Below are 13,131 nucleotides of genomic sequence, written 5' to 3'. Positions count from 1 at the left end.
GTGGCCTGTCCCGGGAAGGTCATGCTTTGTTTAAGGTACTTGGGAGCTGTATGAATATGGTTTGGTGTGACTTTTAAAGAAGATCTTCATGTTTCTAGGAAACCTGGTGGGAAGAGTACCACAGTGATAAACAAGTGCCCATTTTCTTGGCTTTTTTTCCCCTTCCTTTTCCCCCACTGCAAAATAAAATATTTTGTGTGCAAGTGGAACTAAGGTACACATTTGAATCTGCTGTGTAATTTGAAACTTCTAGGACCCACAAACAACCACTTTTCAAGAGGAAATTCCTTGTGAGAAGGAATTATTAAGTTGCTCTTTCATTTGTGTAAATGTGAGGGGTCCACCTACAAGCACAGCTGAGAAAAAAAATAAATCTGTGTTCCCTTTTTTAAGGGAAAGTGAAAAACCTCAAAAGTGCCCATTTCTGGGGTGGCAATCATATTTTTTTGAGTGTGAGGAGACTGGTGCCTTGAGGCTGTAGTAGGGAATGACAGGGAGGAAGGGTGGGACACATTGGGTGGGTGGTGAGAGCTGGGAGCCGTGGGCAGCAGTGGGTACCTGCCTCCAGCACTCCTGCTGCAGTGAGACACCACAAACTGAACTGCTGGCTCGAGTTTTATCTGCATTATTGTTTTGTGTGCCCCTCCAGCAGCCTCCACACCTCTGGCAGCTGCTGCACAGCAGTGCCAGGCTCAGCTGCCAGGCTGGGGCTGTGTAGCAATGTGGTTCCCAGCAAGAGGAGCTGTCAGGGGAAAAGGGCAGTGGGAAACGTATTTTCTGTCTTCCCCTGTTCCTCCTTCCTGGGTCTGCAGTGGTTGTAGCAATGCTAATGCTACAGAAGGGGAAATGAGAGGTGAAATATACCCTGGGAAGCGTTTTCTTTGGAAAGGTTCTGTTTTTCCTCAGATTACCAAAGCTGAGCTGCATGGGAGTTACTGGTTTACCCTTTTTTACCCTTCATTTGTTTTTTAAAAATTTCCTGCCTGCCTATGTTGTTTTACTAGACGGTGTTCAGCTTAATTTTTAAATAAGTCCTTACAAATGCTGCTTTGATTATGCTAAGCCTATTTCAGAACTGAAATAATTGCCATGCAGGATTTAGCCTCAGCACTTCTGTAATGTTTCTTTCTCTTTTTTTTTTCCCTTTTTGGACAAAACTGATTTATTTGTGGTAGGTAGGTGTATAATTGGGGTTTAGCTTAACAGCTCCCTGAAGGTATTTCTAGCTGGAAAAATTACCATTTTATACTTTCAAGCTAACAGAGAAAAATGCGCAGTTCAAGAGAACCAGCAAGACCTCCATGATGATAGGTGTTAAAAAGCTTAATCAGAAGTTTTTTGTTCAATAGAATGCTTTTTCTGCAGTGCAGTTTCCCTGCCTGTACCCAAATTTAACAAGCAATACAAAAAGAAAATCTCTGAGAGTTAATAATACACCAAATCCTGACCCCAGGAAGGGCAAGGATGGTTTCCCCATCCTTAAAAACTGTTTGTGAGGCTGAGAGCAGAGTTTGCTCCTTGGCCACCTTGACCTTGAGATTTGTGGGCTAAACTGGGGACAGCCCAGCCTCACTTCACCTTTTTGTCTTAGTGAATGGAGCCATGGCTTTCCAGTCTCATTTCTTCCCACAGAAGCCAGCACACCCTGTGGAACTGAGAGTTCTCAGCTCCAAAGAAGGGCACGGGACCTGCAGGTGCCAGCTCGCACAGCAGGGATGCTTCTGTCCTCCCTGTTTAGGTCTGTTTCACCTCCTCCCTCCTAATATATATATATTTTTTAATAAATTAGCAGGGCTCTCTCCCCAGGAGTGTTTTGGAGGGTGCTTTGCCAGCTGGCAGCACGAGGCATGCAGTGAATGCCCTTGGCACCTGCTGTCAGCATGTTGCAAGTCGTTGGTTTCCTGAGCAAATATTACCTTTTTTTTTCTGGTCCAAAAGAAAAGGGTCTAAGATACTGGTTGATAGTTCACATAAAGTGTGTATGTTAAATGTTCAAGTTTATGTGTTTTTATATATATATATATATATAAATATATATATATATATTCAGTTGCGAGTCTGGAATAGCTCCAGTATGTGGATTAAGAGTAAACTATTATGGATGAAAAAGCACTAAATAAAACATAATATTTATTTATGAAAATGCATAAATGACAAATCACTGCAACGGTGCTGTATAGGAAAATAGATAAATATATATATATATATATATAAATGAGGAGACACACACTGAGAAAGCAAACAGTCTGCGGTTGTGTAACTAGTGCCTGCCTATTTTCTCCCAAGATTGGATTTTGCCCTCAAATCTATCCACTGTAATCTATTGTGAAGGGCTATTCCTAAGGCCAAAAAACAGCCTAAGGCAAGTGTGGAGGTCTTTTGTTCCAGCACTGTGACATTGGAGTCAGGATGCCTGCATGGGTGACTTCCTGCAATGCTCAGTGTGTCATTATTAAGGTTCAGCACCTGCAGTGACTGCAGGTTAGTGTTTATTTTGCCAGGTGTGGCCTTTTAATGTCACTTCCATATTTTGATAGTTTCAAAGGGCACGTTGATGAGGGCTTGGAAGTCACTGGTAAAGATAATTGTGGCTTCGGTGCCCAAGGGTCTAGAAATCCACTTTTCAAATGTAAATCATTCAAGGAAGTGTAGTTTAGTTTCTTCCTGGCATAGGTGAGATGGCATTTGTAAGTGGGAGAAGAAAAAAAAAGAGAGATGCCATCTAGCAACTGCTATCCTTTCTCTAGCACAAAGTTATTTCTATTAAAGAAAAGGTTGTCAATGTAGAGACTAAGAAACTAATTTGTGTTCTTTTTTGAGAACCAGTGCCTTATTAAACCTGTAAATACTGTAATTAGAAAACCTGGGGAACAAACTGTGTTATGTTGTATTTGTTCGAATTGTATATGGTTGTTTTAACGTTCCCCCCAATAAAATTGCTTCCATCTCCCCATGACAGAGATTGCTATTTCCTTTTCATGTGCTTGAAAAGCACCATCTTTTTGTTTTATTTCCCTGGAAAGATTATTTTGACTGTGCCTCATTTTATTTATTTTATTTTTATAAGATTTTTTCATCTGAACAAACAAGTAAACAGCAATATGTTGCATATGTTTCCACTGGCATAAAAAAGCATCACTCCTTTCACAAGTCAGTGAAGAGAAAAATAGTAATTAAAATAGTGTTATCACTAATAGAGCAGTTGCTTGTGTTTTGTGGCTGATTATGTAAATCTATCGGAACTCTGCATTAGCATAATATTTTTTTAGACACCCCCCTTCATTCTGCCACATCTTTATGAGTACTTTTGACTCCTATTTTTAATAGCACAAGAGGAACAGGAGTCATCTCTGCACAGACTGAAGCAATAATTCCCAGCCCCATGTATCAGGTGAAAAAGTTTCAGCCTAAAATCCCGAGCATCAGCTGAAAATGGCATTGCTTAATGTGAGACATGGGGTGTGTACCTCTGCATCCAGTGAGGCATTTCTGGGAATTTGTCCCTAAAGCTGGAGCACTATTCTCATTCTGCAGTGCTGTGCTGCAAATCCACCTCAGTGTTTCCTAATGTTTAATTGCCTTGCTGGTTATTTCCAGAGAAGTGTGTAAATAATGGCAATTTTCTCTTCAGCTGCACAGCCCCTGCAGCCCTCCTGCTTTGCCCCAGACCGTCTGTGCTCAGTGGCATTGCAGTTATTCCCCAGCAGCATTTCTACAGCCCCCTTGACCTGGCCACATTGAGGTGACCAAGCCCTGGCTGCACATTGCCCCTGGCATGCCACTGAATCCACAGTTCTTATGTACAGAAACATTTCTTCTGAGGAGATTTTCTTTTTTTAAAAAAGAAACTAAATAAAAGACTCCACTTCCAAGCTTCCAGGAACTAAACAATTGAACAAAAGGTGTATTTTTTTTCCAGTTGCTTATAAATATAATTTATTACCTGTTTAAAAATTCTTTCTTACACTTTGTACATGTCAAGCTGACAGAATAAATGCAGGCATTTACAAACAGAGGGAAGGAGAAAAAAGGGAGGGGGGTAAGAGGCACACTCAGAACTAGTAAACCACACCTCCACTGTACAGCAATACAAATAATGCAATGGCTAGCACTTCTCCTGTAGTAAGTCAGTCTTTAGAAAAGGAATTGCATAGAAGATACAGCAATAGGGAAATCAAAACCAAAAGAGTTCTCCAGATCTGAATAGCAAAGAAAACAAATCCCACGAACCCCGGTAGAGCTGTGACATGGGAAGAGAAGGGAGAAATGTGATACACCTGGGTCACACAGATGTTTCTTTTCCTACGGGCCCTCCTTTACTTTGGAAAGGTACTGAAGGTACCCTCTTTTATTTTATTTTTTTTTTCTTCAACAATAATAGAACATGTGTTAGCATAAAGAGTCTACCACACAGATGTGTGAAAACAGCCATGCCACAACTCCTCTGTCTCAGCTGTGTCACACACCGCGGGTTATTGGCTCTCGGCTCGGGTGTTTTTGCAAGGTACCTTGAAAAATCTGCAGGGAGAAGAGTGTTTTGCCTCTTCTTCCTAATTTTGTTTACTTTCCAGACCGATTTTGCTTTTTGTTAGTATTGTGCTAGCTCCCAAATTTACTGGCAGGCGGTAGTCAGAGCCAGCTGGTGGCAGCCAAAGAAGCTCTGGGGCCCGTGCAAGCTTTTCTCATCTCAGGGCTCTTGTCCCATCACCCTCCCAATGACATCCCACTTCCTCACAGGCATCCCAAAGCTACTCCCCTGCCATGACATGGGATGCTTTGGGAGCAGAGGGCAGGCCCAGGATGCAGCACCCGTAGAAATTAATCTCTTTGTCAGCAGTTGAGGAGACTGAGCCACTAATAAATACATTTAAACAGCACCACAGAAAACACGAAATACCTATTTGGGATAGAGGTTTGTGGGAATTCTGGATTATCATTGCTTTTTTTTGTACAGACTCAAAGGACTTCCAGATAAGGGATTTTCAGATTTCAGGGAGCAGGGATCAAGTTTAAAGGACAAATAAGTAAATAAACTAAATGCTCCTATTCAAACAAGGAGCCTGACCTACCAAACTTGTGGCTTTAATTTAAGTCCAATTCCAGTTACTTGCCAGTTTTTACTCTGTTGGCTTTTGACATACTGCCTATTTGACCTTGCAGTGACAATACAGCACTGAATTTTGACCTTTACCTTCCTATTCAGAGGATGCCCATACCTAACATGAGCGCTAAAAGTCTCCAGCAGGTAGTGTCCTTTGTTTTCTCCTCATTGCCTCTAGGTACACACACACTTACTTTGCCTTTCTGTCCCACTTCAAAGGATGTCTGAGATATGTACTTCAGCATTTAAAAATCTGCAGTGCAGCTCATTTATGGACTCAAGGTTTCACACACAAGCTAGGAATGGATTGCAGTGGTGACCCCAAAGTCAGTAACTCACTGGAGTCCTTGTGGGAAAAGGGACAAAGGTTTGGTTTTCATTCACAAACCACTCATGTCTTTGCACCACCTGATACTGACCAAGCCAGCCTGCAAACACTGAGTTACTTCATGGCCAGGTGAGAGCCAGACTAATACCTGAAAAGACTTCTGAACACTCAGTAAGATTGTTTACAAAGCGCCCTGAAAACGAGATTAAAAAAACCCAAGCTAACCTCAACAAAATTATTGTGTTTAAAATTAACCTCAGAGCTGTGGTAACTACTTGGCAGAGCATACAAGGGTCTAAGGGCCCACCCACCCCTCCCTTCCCAATGCCCCCTGCCCCCAAAAGAAGAAGAAAAGGAGAACCAAAAAGAAACTATTGTAGGTAGCAATACATGACATTAGGACACTGTCCACAATGACAGGCTTACAGCATGTAAATACATTTATTCTATATGTAAGCAACTGAAATAGCAGGAAACCCAGGGAATGGACATGTTTGGCTCTGTGGGTATTGCAGACACCAACATGTCTCGTGAGTGTCTGCATTTCTGCCAGCGAGACAGAAAAAAGTCTTGGTCTCCCAAATAAGCAAATCTTGACTGGAGACACCTTCACTGCTGCAAAATTTTCAAGATCCACTGAAACAGCACTTAGATCTTGCACTGTTTAGCAAGACACAGTGGAGCAGTTGTGATCATAAATTTTGAAAAAAACAAACAACCCAACCAAACCCCAAACTTACCCTATACACTGACAGTCACCTTTACAAGAACACAACACAAGAAGAACTGAAGAAAAAAAAAGGTGAAAAGGATTGCCTCCAATAAATGTTTCTTACTCGGAAATTAAAGGTTTTCCTTGAAGTCAGTAGATATTTTATATATATTTATATAATATATATACTATTTATAGCACTAGCAATCAACATGAAATGAAGAGATGGTGTGAAGAGCTGCAGAACTGCTGCAGTACAGAGCCAAAGGTGAACAACTAAAAGGAAGAGCATTTTAAAAAATAGCAATAACTGGAGGATAAGAAGCCCGCAGCCTTTTTTTGTTTGCTTTTTTCTCTTAAAGCAGATGTGCTCACCTGAAATAACATCTTACAACAACTTGTAAGAGTCAGCTCTGCCTGCCAAACTCCTTTGCCACAGGGAGCTTTTTCCTGTGCGACGTTGCTGTGGCGGCAGCGACGCGGTGGAGCTGGGGCTGAGCCCCACGAGATGGCACTGTGTCCATGCAATGCAGGCAGAGGAACTGCTGCTGGGTTTTCTCCCACCAAAAACAATATCCTGAACCCATCTGGCTGCCCTTGCTTCCCACCTGCTCTCCTTGGGGCAGCAGGATGGGGATCTGCTGTGAATGCCACCAGCCAGAGCCCGCTCCCACAGTGCATAGTGCCGCTGCCACTCCCCCAGAAAAAAAGAAAAATCTGAGCAAAATTAATGCAGGGAAGTGTGAGGTGAGGTGGGGATGCTGTTAGCAGCAGTGGCAAAGAATGGGTGCAGAGCTGCTGGGATGAGCTGTGGCTCTGTGGAGGAACCTTCCCCTGGCTCTCCCTGCCCTGTCAGGGCTGAGGCAGCCCAAGGGGCTGTGCTGGGAGCCTGGAAAGACTATGGAACTGGGGCTGGAGAAACCACCCAGCCTGTGATTGCAGCAGGGGATCACGGATGGTTTCTGAGCAGTTGGGGGAAGAACAGCTGCTTCACCACCCAGTGGCAGTCATGCTGCTGCCCAAGTCATGTTCAGTGATGAAGGGTTACATTCCTGACCTCAGCCACTCTTAATCAGTGTGCATTTTTCCTTCCAATAAATCCTCTTTACTGTGATGTTGTGAAAGGAAAACGCCCCAAAACACTGAGGAAGTCGTTCATCTGCCAGTTGTTTCTCTTGCAGAAGGCATCAGAACACAGGTCAGAGGGCTGGCCAAAGGAGCATCAACTCATAGCAAACTCATAGCAGAACAGAAAAATAAGAGAGACTTTGTGGCCCAGATCCTGGTGACAAGGGTGCACATGCTGCCCACCTAGAAAAAATGAGAGCTGGGGAGCAACAGTGAGCCTGGGGATCAACCAACAAAGACTGAGCTGAAAAGGCCAAGGGTTTAAGGACAATTCAGCTCCTGCACCTGCCTTGGAAGGGAAGTCAAGGAAGGCCACATGGGAAAGGTGAAGAAGGACAAACTAAACACAACTGATTACACCTAAAGATGGCATGGAAAGGAGAAAAGCTGAGACCTACCTTTAAGAGCTATTTTAGCTCTCTGAGGTAAGTTAAAGGTGTGGAGAAAGGGCAGAGCTGAAAGCCCCAGTCCAACTCTCCAGAAGTTGAAAGCAAAATTTCCATTAGCATTGCAGTGGGCTGCACTGATGCCCAAGGTGAAAAAGAAGATGGTTGTTCATTGAGAGGATGCCCATGGCATCTCCACATTGAGAGAAGGTGGGGCTTACATGAGCAAAATGCACACAGATGTTGAAAGTTACAATGTCCTCTGGTCTCCAGTTTTGACTGAAATGCTGGTTTGCAAACTGCCTGGTTACCTCTTACAAGGAAGAGAACTTTTTGTGCTGGCTGTCTGGTGGTAAATCAAAACCTAACTCACTGGTCAGGGAACTATAAGCAAAAAGTGACAAGGCTGTGGAAATGTCAAATGGAAAAAAAGGTCAGATGAAATTTTCTTTTCATTTTGACCGATGACATTTTCAGTTACCTTCAAAGGTGCAATCTGGAAAGCCTTGGGGAAAGCAAAACTAAAAGCACAAAAGAGAACAAGCTAACTTCGGTCTCGGGAAGCATATGGAATGGTAATGCATACGTGGGCAGGGGCATGCATGTGTGCACAACAGCAATAACCAGGGCCTGGCTGGGAACCTGGAGTGGACAGGTTGGGGCAGACACGCCTTTCTGTGCCAGACATAAATGACAGCCCAATGACAGCCCAGTCAGGTGGTAAAACTACTGCAATCCTATGCGCTGTCATGTACCAAAACCACAATTTTCAGTGAACAGAACAAAATACGTTTGCAGTGACAACCATTTTTGGTTTGCTCCTTTTGCAAAGCTCCCATCTCACCTGTTTTGTGAGGGCTGTAGAGGGAAAGTGTTCCCTGGTCAGCGACCGAGGACTGCACTGCCCTGCCCAGGCACCAGTGGTGGCAGGAGCAGCAAAGGCAGCAAACCGCAGCGCACAGGATCTCAACTTCACCACTCCACTGCCCTGCACTGCCCCATGGAACACAGGCTTCCCTGGCTGCAGCAGTGCCTGGGAATGTCCATGGAGATCTGCCAAGTGCATCTCACACAGAAGTGACCCAGCAGAGGGCTGGGCTGGCAGCAGCCCTGGCACAGCAAGCATTGCTGGAGCTGGTGGGTTTCAGTGAGACCTGCAGATCTGTGGGGAACTGCTGGCTCTTAGAATGCTACAAAACAAAGTAAAAATTATGGAGGCCCACCTTGGATGCATAAATCAGGTGGAGGATGTCAGTGCCTCCACATGCTTGCACCATCTCTGGTTCACAGCCACCTCAGGACGGCTTCTTGGAGCAACCTGGAGCAACCTGTCACGCCAGGGTCAGACACTTGGTGGGTGAAGGTCAGCAGAGTGTCACCAGTTCATGCTGCCTTGGCACTGGCCATGGAGCACAGCAATGCTAACAAGAGGTGAGCAGCCTCTGTGGGCTGGCAGAGGACTCTGGAGGAGGAGTACGATGACAAATGGAAGGACAGATAGCATAGAGAGGGACACGTCTTAAAAAGACTTTCAGGGAGGGGACAACAGATTCCATAAAACCAGAAATTATTCATTCTGCTGCTGACAATATTAGAAATAAAGTAATAATGGCAATAATAATAGTCATTATAATCCTTGCACTAGATACTAATCAGTAAATAACTATCATAGCAACTTCTCTTTTTCATTTTCTTCTGGGTTTCTCCCCCTCCCCTCCAACCACTCTGAATTGCATATCTGGCCCCTCATATAGCAAAGGGGTGGAAAGGGTGTGAATTGAAAATTAACTCAGATCCTTCATTCCCCACTGTCCTAGAGCTATTCTCCACAAAAGGCTCCGTGGGACTGTCTTGGGGAAGAAAGGGAACATTTTGTGTGTTCCTGCTTATCAGCCAGAGTACCTGCTTTCCAGATGCACACCCTGATTTTCTTGGTTGGTTTTTTTTTTTTTTTTTTTACAAGTAGGTCTAGGAAACAGAACAATGACAGGAGGATCATTGTGAGACAACCAATGTGCAGAATTGTAGCCAAAATCTGAATTCACCAGAAATCAATAAGCTGAAATAGCCACAACCAACTGTCCATAGTCTTGTCTACAATGGCTTTAAACAAAAAAATATAAAGAGCCATGGACAGTTTCCTTACCCCTGTCCAGAATTTGATGTAAACAACATCCATAGAAACTGGGATTGTTAAGAAAGTTTATCCATATATCTGGATAGCAATAAAAAGCGTTTCCTAGGAAACTGTAAAAACCTGTACCAAGCAGTGTACAGCCAAGCCGAGAGGAACATTAGGTTGATTTATATTTTCAAGGTACAACTTTGCATGATCTCTTTCTGATCCTGTGATAATGTACAAGGAGAGCACATGTGAAGGTCAGGGCTGGTTTTTTTCTGTTTGTTTGCTTGCTTTCTTCTCTGAAATGTCTCTTGTGTAACTCATTGGTCTGGGTTTTCATTTCAATTCTCCTTTGCAATAACAGGGCATTACCGCTCCCCGCGTCTGTCCTTCCTGGTCATGCCAAGGCTGCATCAGTAATTTCCTTCTGCTGCCAAAGAAACAACCGTTTCATGTCTTCCCATTTCTTCCAGAACTGCTGCCAGCATGCTCAGGTTGCCATCAGGGAAATTCTGGGCTTCCCAGAGATCCAGGATCACCCCGGTGGGACTTGATTTCGTAGCAAAATAATTTAAGTACCTGCAATGAGCCAAAAGGAAACTTGCTGGTTTTGAGCTGCATGGAAACGACCTCAATTCATATGATTTCAACCCACCCCTGTTGCTGGTGCTGTCAAGGTGCTCATCCCCTGTGTAGTCAGCATTACCAGTGTGTCCATGTGCTTTCAGTGGGACTTGCAGCAGGATATTTTTGCACATATCCCCCCCATCCCTAGGAGCTCCCCTGCCTGACCACACATGGGCAGCCCTGCTCACCTGTCCAGTTTCAGCTTGTGGGCCAGCATGCGCCAGTCGTGGCCCCTGGTCTGGGGAGCGTCCAGGCTGCTGCACAGCTTCTGCCTTATCGGGTGGGGGATGCTGAAAGCGCTGGGCCCCACGATGGTGGTGATGGTGCCTGCTGAGTCCATGGGAGGGTAATCAACGCCAGTAGGCTCCTGGGATTGGAAAGACAGAAAAAAAGCCTGAACAACCCATCAGTTTTGTTACTGAGTGAAAACACAATGGTAGAACTACATCCTCTGAGACACAGGGCTTTAACTTGCAGCCCTCTGCTAATCTAGTAAACACTAACATAAACATGTTAATCCACTGAAAACCAGAAGTATTTATAATTAGCTTTGGGTAGAAAGAAATTTTTTTTCCTCCTCTTTTTTTTTTTTTTTTTTTTTTTTTTTTTTTGAGGATACATATTACTATAGCTGGACAAAATGGCCATCTTAATTCATCACTTACAGGAAATAATGAAGATCAGTCACTTGGACACATTTCAGAGCAAAGTGCTACTACTAGAGCAGAGCTGGGCTTTCCTGGCATGGCTGACAAGACCTGCTTCCCAGCATCTTCCCAAGCCCCAGTGTCCCACCAAGCCAGGACCAGGCCTGCAAAGCCACAGCTCTGAAGTTTAACTCCAGGTGAATTCTTCCTGGAGCTGTTCCATACACCTTGGTGTGGCTGGTGGTGAACCAGAAGAGCTTGCTAAAGACTCCAGTGGATAGCACCAGCTGGAACCACACGTTGGGCACCCGCTGATCTTTTTTTTTCCACAAGGAACAGTTTATTACAGGTGAAGGGAGCAGGACAAAAAACCCTTCAGCTCCCTTGTGCAAGGGGTTTTGTTCAGACATTAGTCAGGGGTGCACACAAATAGCTAACTAATGGGGAATCCTTGAGGGAGGAAGAGGCATCAAGTGTCTGGGGCAAATTGGGGTAGGAGGGTGGAAAGGATGGGTCACATGGGCCAATGGGGCTTTAAGGAATAGAGGAATTCCAAAGTGGTGTTGCAGACAGGGATTGGTCCAAGGTTTAAGTGGCAGAGAAGGTTTGGGAATCAAGGGCTGGGTTGCCTTGACAGGCAGGGAAAGAGCTGGAACAAGGGGTGGGGAATGGCACGAAGAACAGCTTTGAGGGAGAGTAAAACCCAGGGGTAAACCAGTTCTGGGAAAACATGGGGGTACAAGGAAATGAAACACTTAACAAGGAATCAATAAAATAAATTCCAACTGCAACACAGGCTCACACTATTGACATCCCTCTGGCAGTACCCAAGCTCTCTGAAGCCTCCAATACTTTGCAGACCTCAGACAAACAGTCAGTACCACCCCAGGCACAGGCTGAGCCCTCATCTGCTTGTGACTTTGACTCTGGAAATAGATGGAGAGCATGTGTTCAGAGCAGGGGATTGGGTAGGTGGGGGCCAGGCATTGCCCCCTCTCCCCAAGACACCTGCTGCGCTCCAAGGCAGTGTGGCAGCAAGTGTTTCAAGGGAAAAGTCATCCCCAAAGCCAGCTTGTCCCCTGCAGGTGTGGTGTTGATGCTCTTTGATGTGGTCCTCCCAGCTGGAGGGGTCCCTATGGCACCACTCTAACACCCCTGGGAATAACAGCAGTTGGCTCCTCTGGGCAAGGATTTTGTCTGCTCCTTGGCCTGGATGGAATTAGTGCCCAAAGGCTTGGTAGCTGGTGGGACAATGATAGCTGGTAAATTTGGAGGGTTGGGTTTGTTTAGGAACAGCGAGGTCCATGATGGAAAAAGCAGCAAACATGGCTGGTTCTGCCCTAATGCTGCTCAGTCTATTTCACAATTTGGTATTCTTTTTCTAGTAGAAATGGGGGAGCTGCTTCTCCTCCCCCTCTGTCAGATCACAGCCCCAGGCAGCCAGAAACACTCATGCTAAAGACTTGTCATTAAATATCAATTTGTTTTCTCCTCTGTGAACTGTATTGTTGCTTTGTGTCAAACTGGCTGTTGGGAAGGAGCTGTAATACCTGAAATAGTCTTAAAACCAGGCAGCTCCTGGCTGAAGTTGTAATCACAAACCCCCCAAGGATTTTGCTGGGGATGCTCACAGTCCTGTGCAATCTCTGATTTACCAACCAAAAATGTATTTAGAGATGGAAAGGGAAGAGCCAGTGTCCATGAGCAATGCACAGAATGAAACCTTCTGGCTCCACTCTTTTATATACACCAATTATTTCTTTTCCACTGTGTAAATATGAACTTTTTTGGCTTTTTTTTGTTTGTTTGTTTTAGGTTTTTTAGGTTGTTTTTGTTAAAGGCATGACATTTTAGGCAATCAGAGAAATTTCTAAGGAAGATTTACACAACCCTGTAATGTCCTCAATTAGCATGTTGAATGTGGCATCTGTACTTGGGCGCCAAGGCTGTGGATCACAGACTGCCTGTCCCAACCCCAGTACCCAAAGCCTGGCAGCAGGTACTGCCCAGGAGCCAGGAAAATGATGTGCCTGACGCTGGTGCTGTGTGCAGGCTCACCCACACTGGGAGGTTGGAAGTG

General features: G+C 44.7%; 1 protein-coding gene across 1 annotated transcript in view; it reads right to left on the bottom strand.

The window, feature by feature from the left end:
• Window positions 1-8,973: 8,973 nt before the first annotated feature.
• The window catches only part of UNC5C (unc-5 netrin receptor C), a 244,952-nt gene continuing 240,794 nt past the window's right edge, over window positions 8,974-13,131 (bottom strand). The window contains exons 15-16 of the mRNA XM_054291801.1: window positions 10,593-10,771; window positions 8,974-10,356 (exon numbers count right to left, since the gene is read on the bottom strand). Coding sequence (XP_054147776.1) covers window positions 10,191-10,356; window positions 10,593-10,771 — 345 coding nt within the window. The 3' untranslated portion in view covers window positions 8,974-10,190. The remainder of the gene's footprint in view (window positions 10,357-10,592; window positions 10,772-13,131) is intronic.

Source organism: Melozone crissalis, unplaced genomic scaffold (genome assembly GCF_028551555.1).
Source record: "Melozone crissalis strain CALT ecotype California unplaced genomic scaffold, PUWL_Pcris_2 ptg000006l_1, whole genome shotgun sequence".
NCBI lineage: Eukaryota > Metazoa > Chordata > Aves > Passeriformes > Passerellidae > Melozone > Melozone crissalis.
The sequence above is the reverse complement of the archived record's forward strand: the minus strand, read 5'-3'. Positions and strand labels throughout refer to the sequence as shown.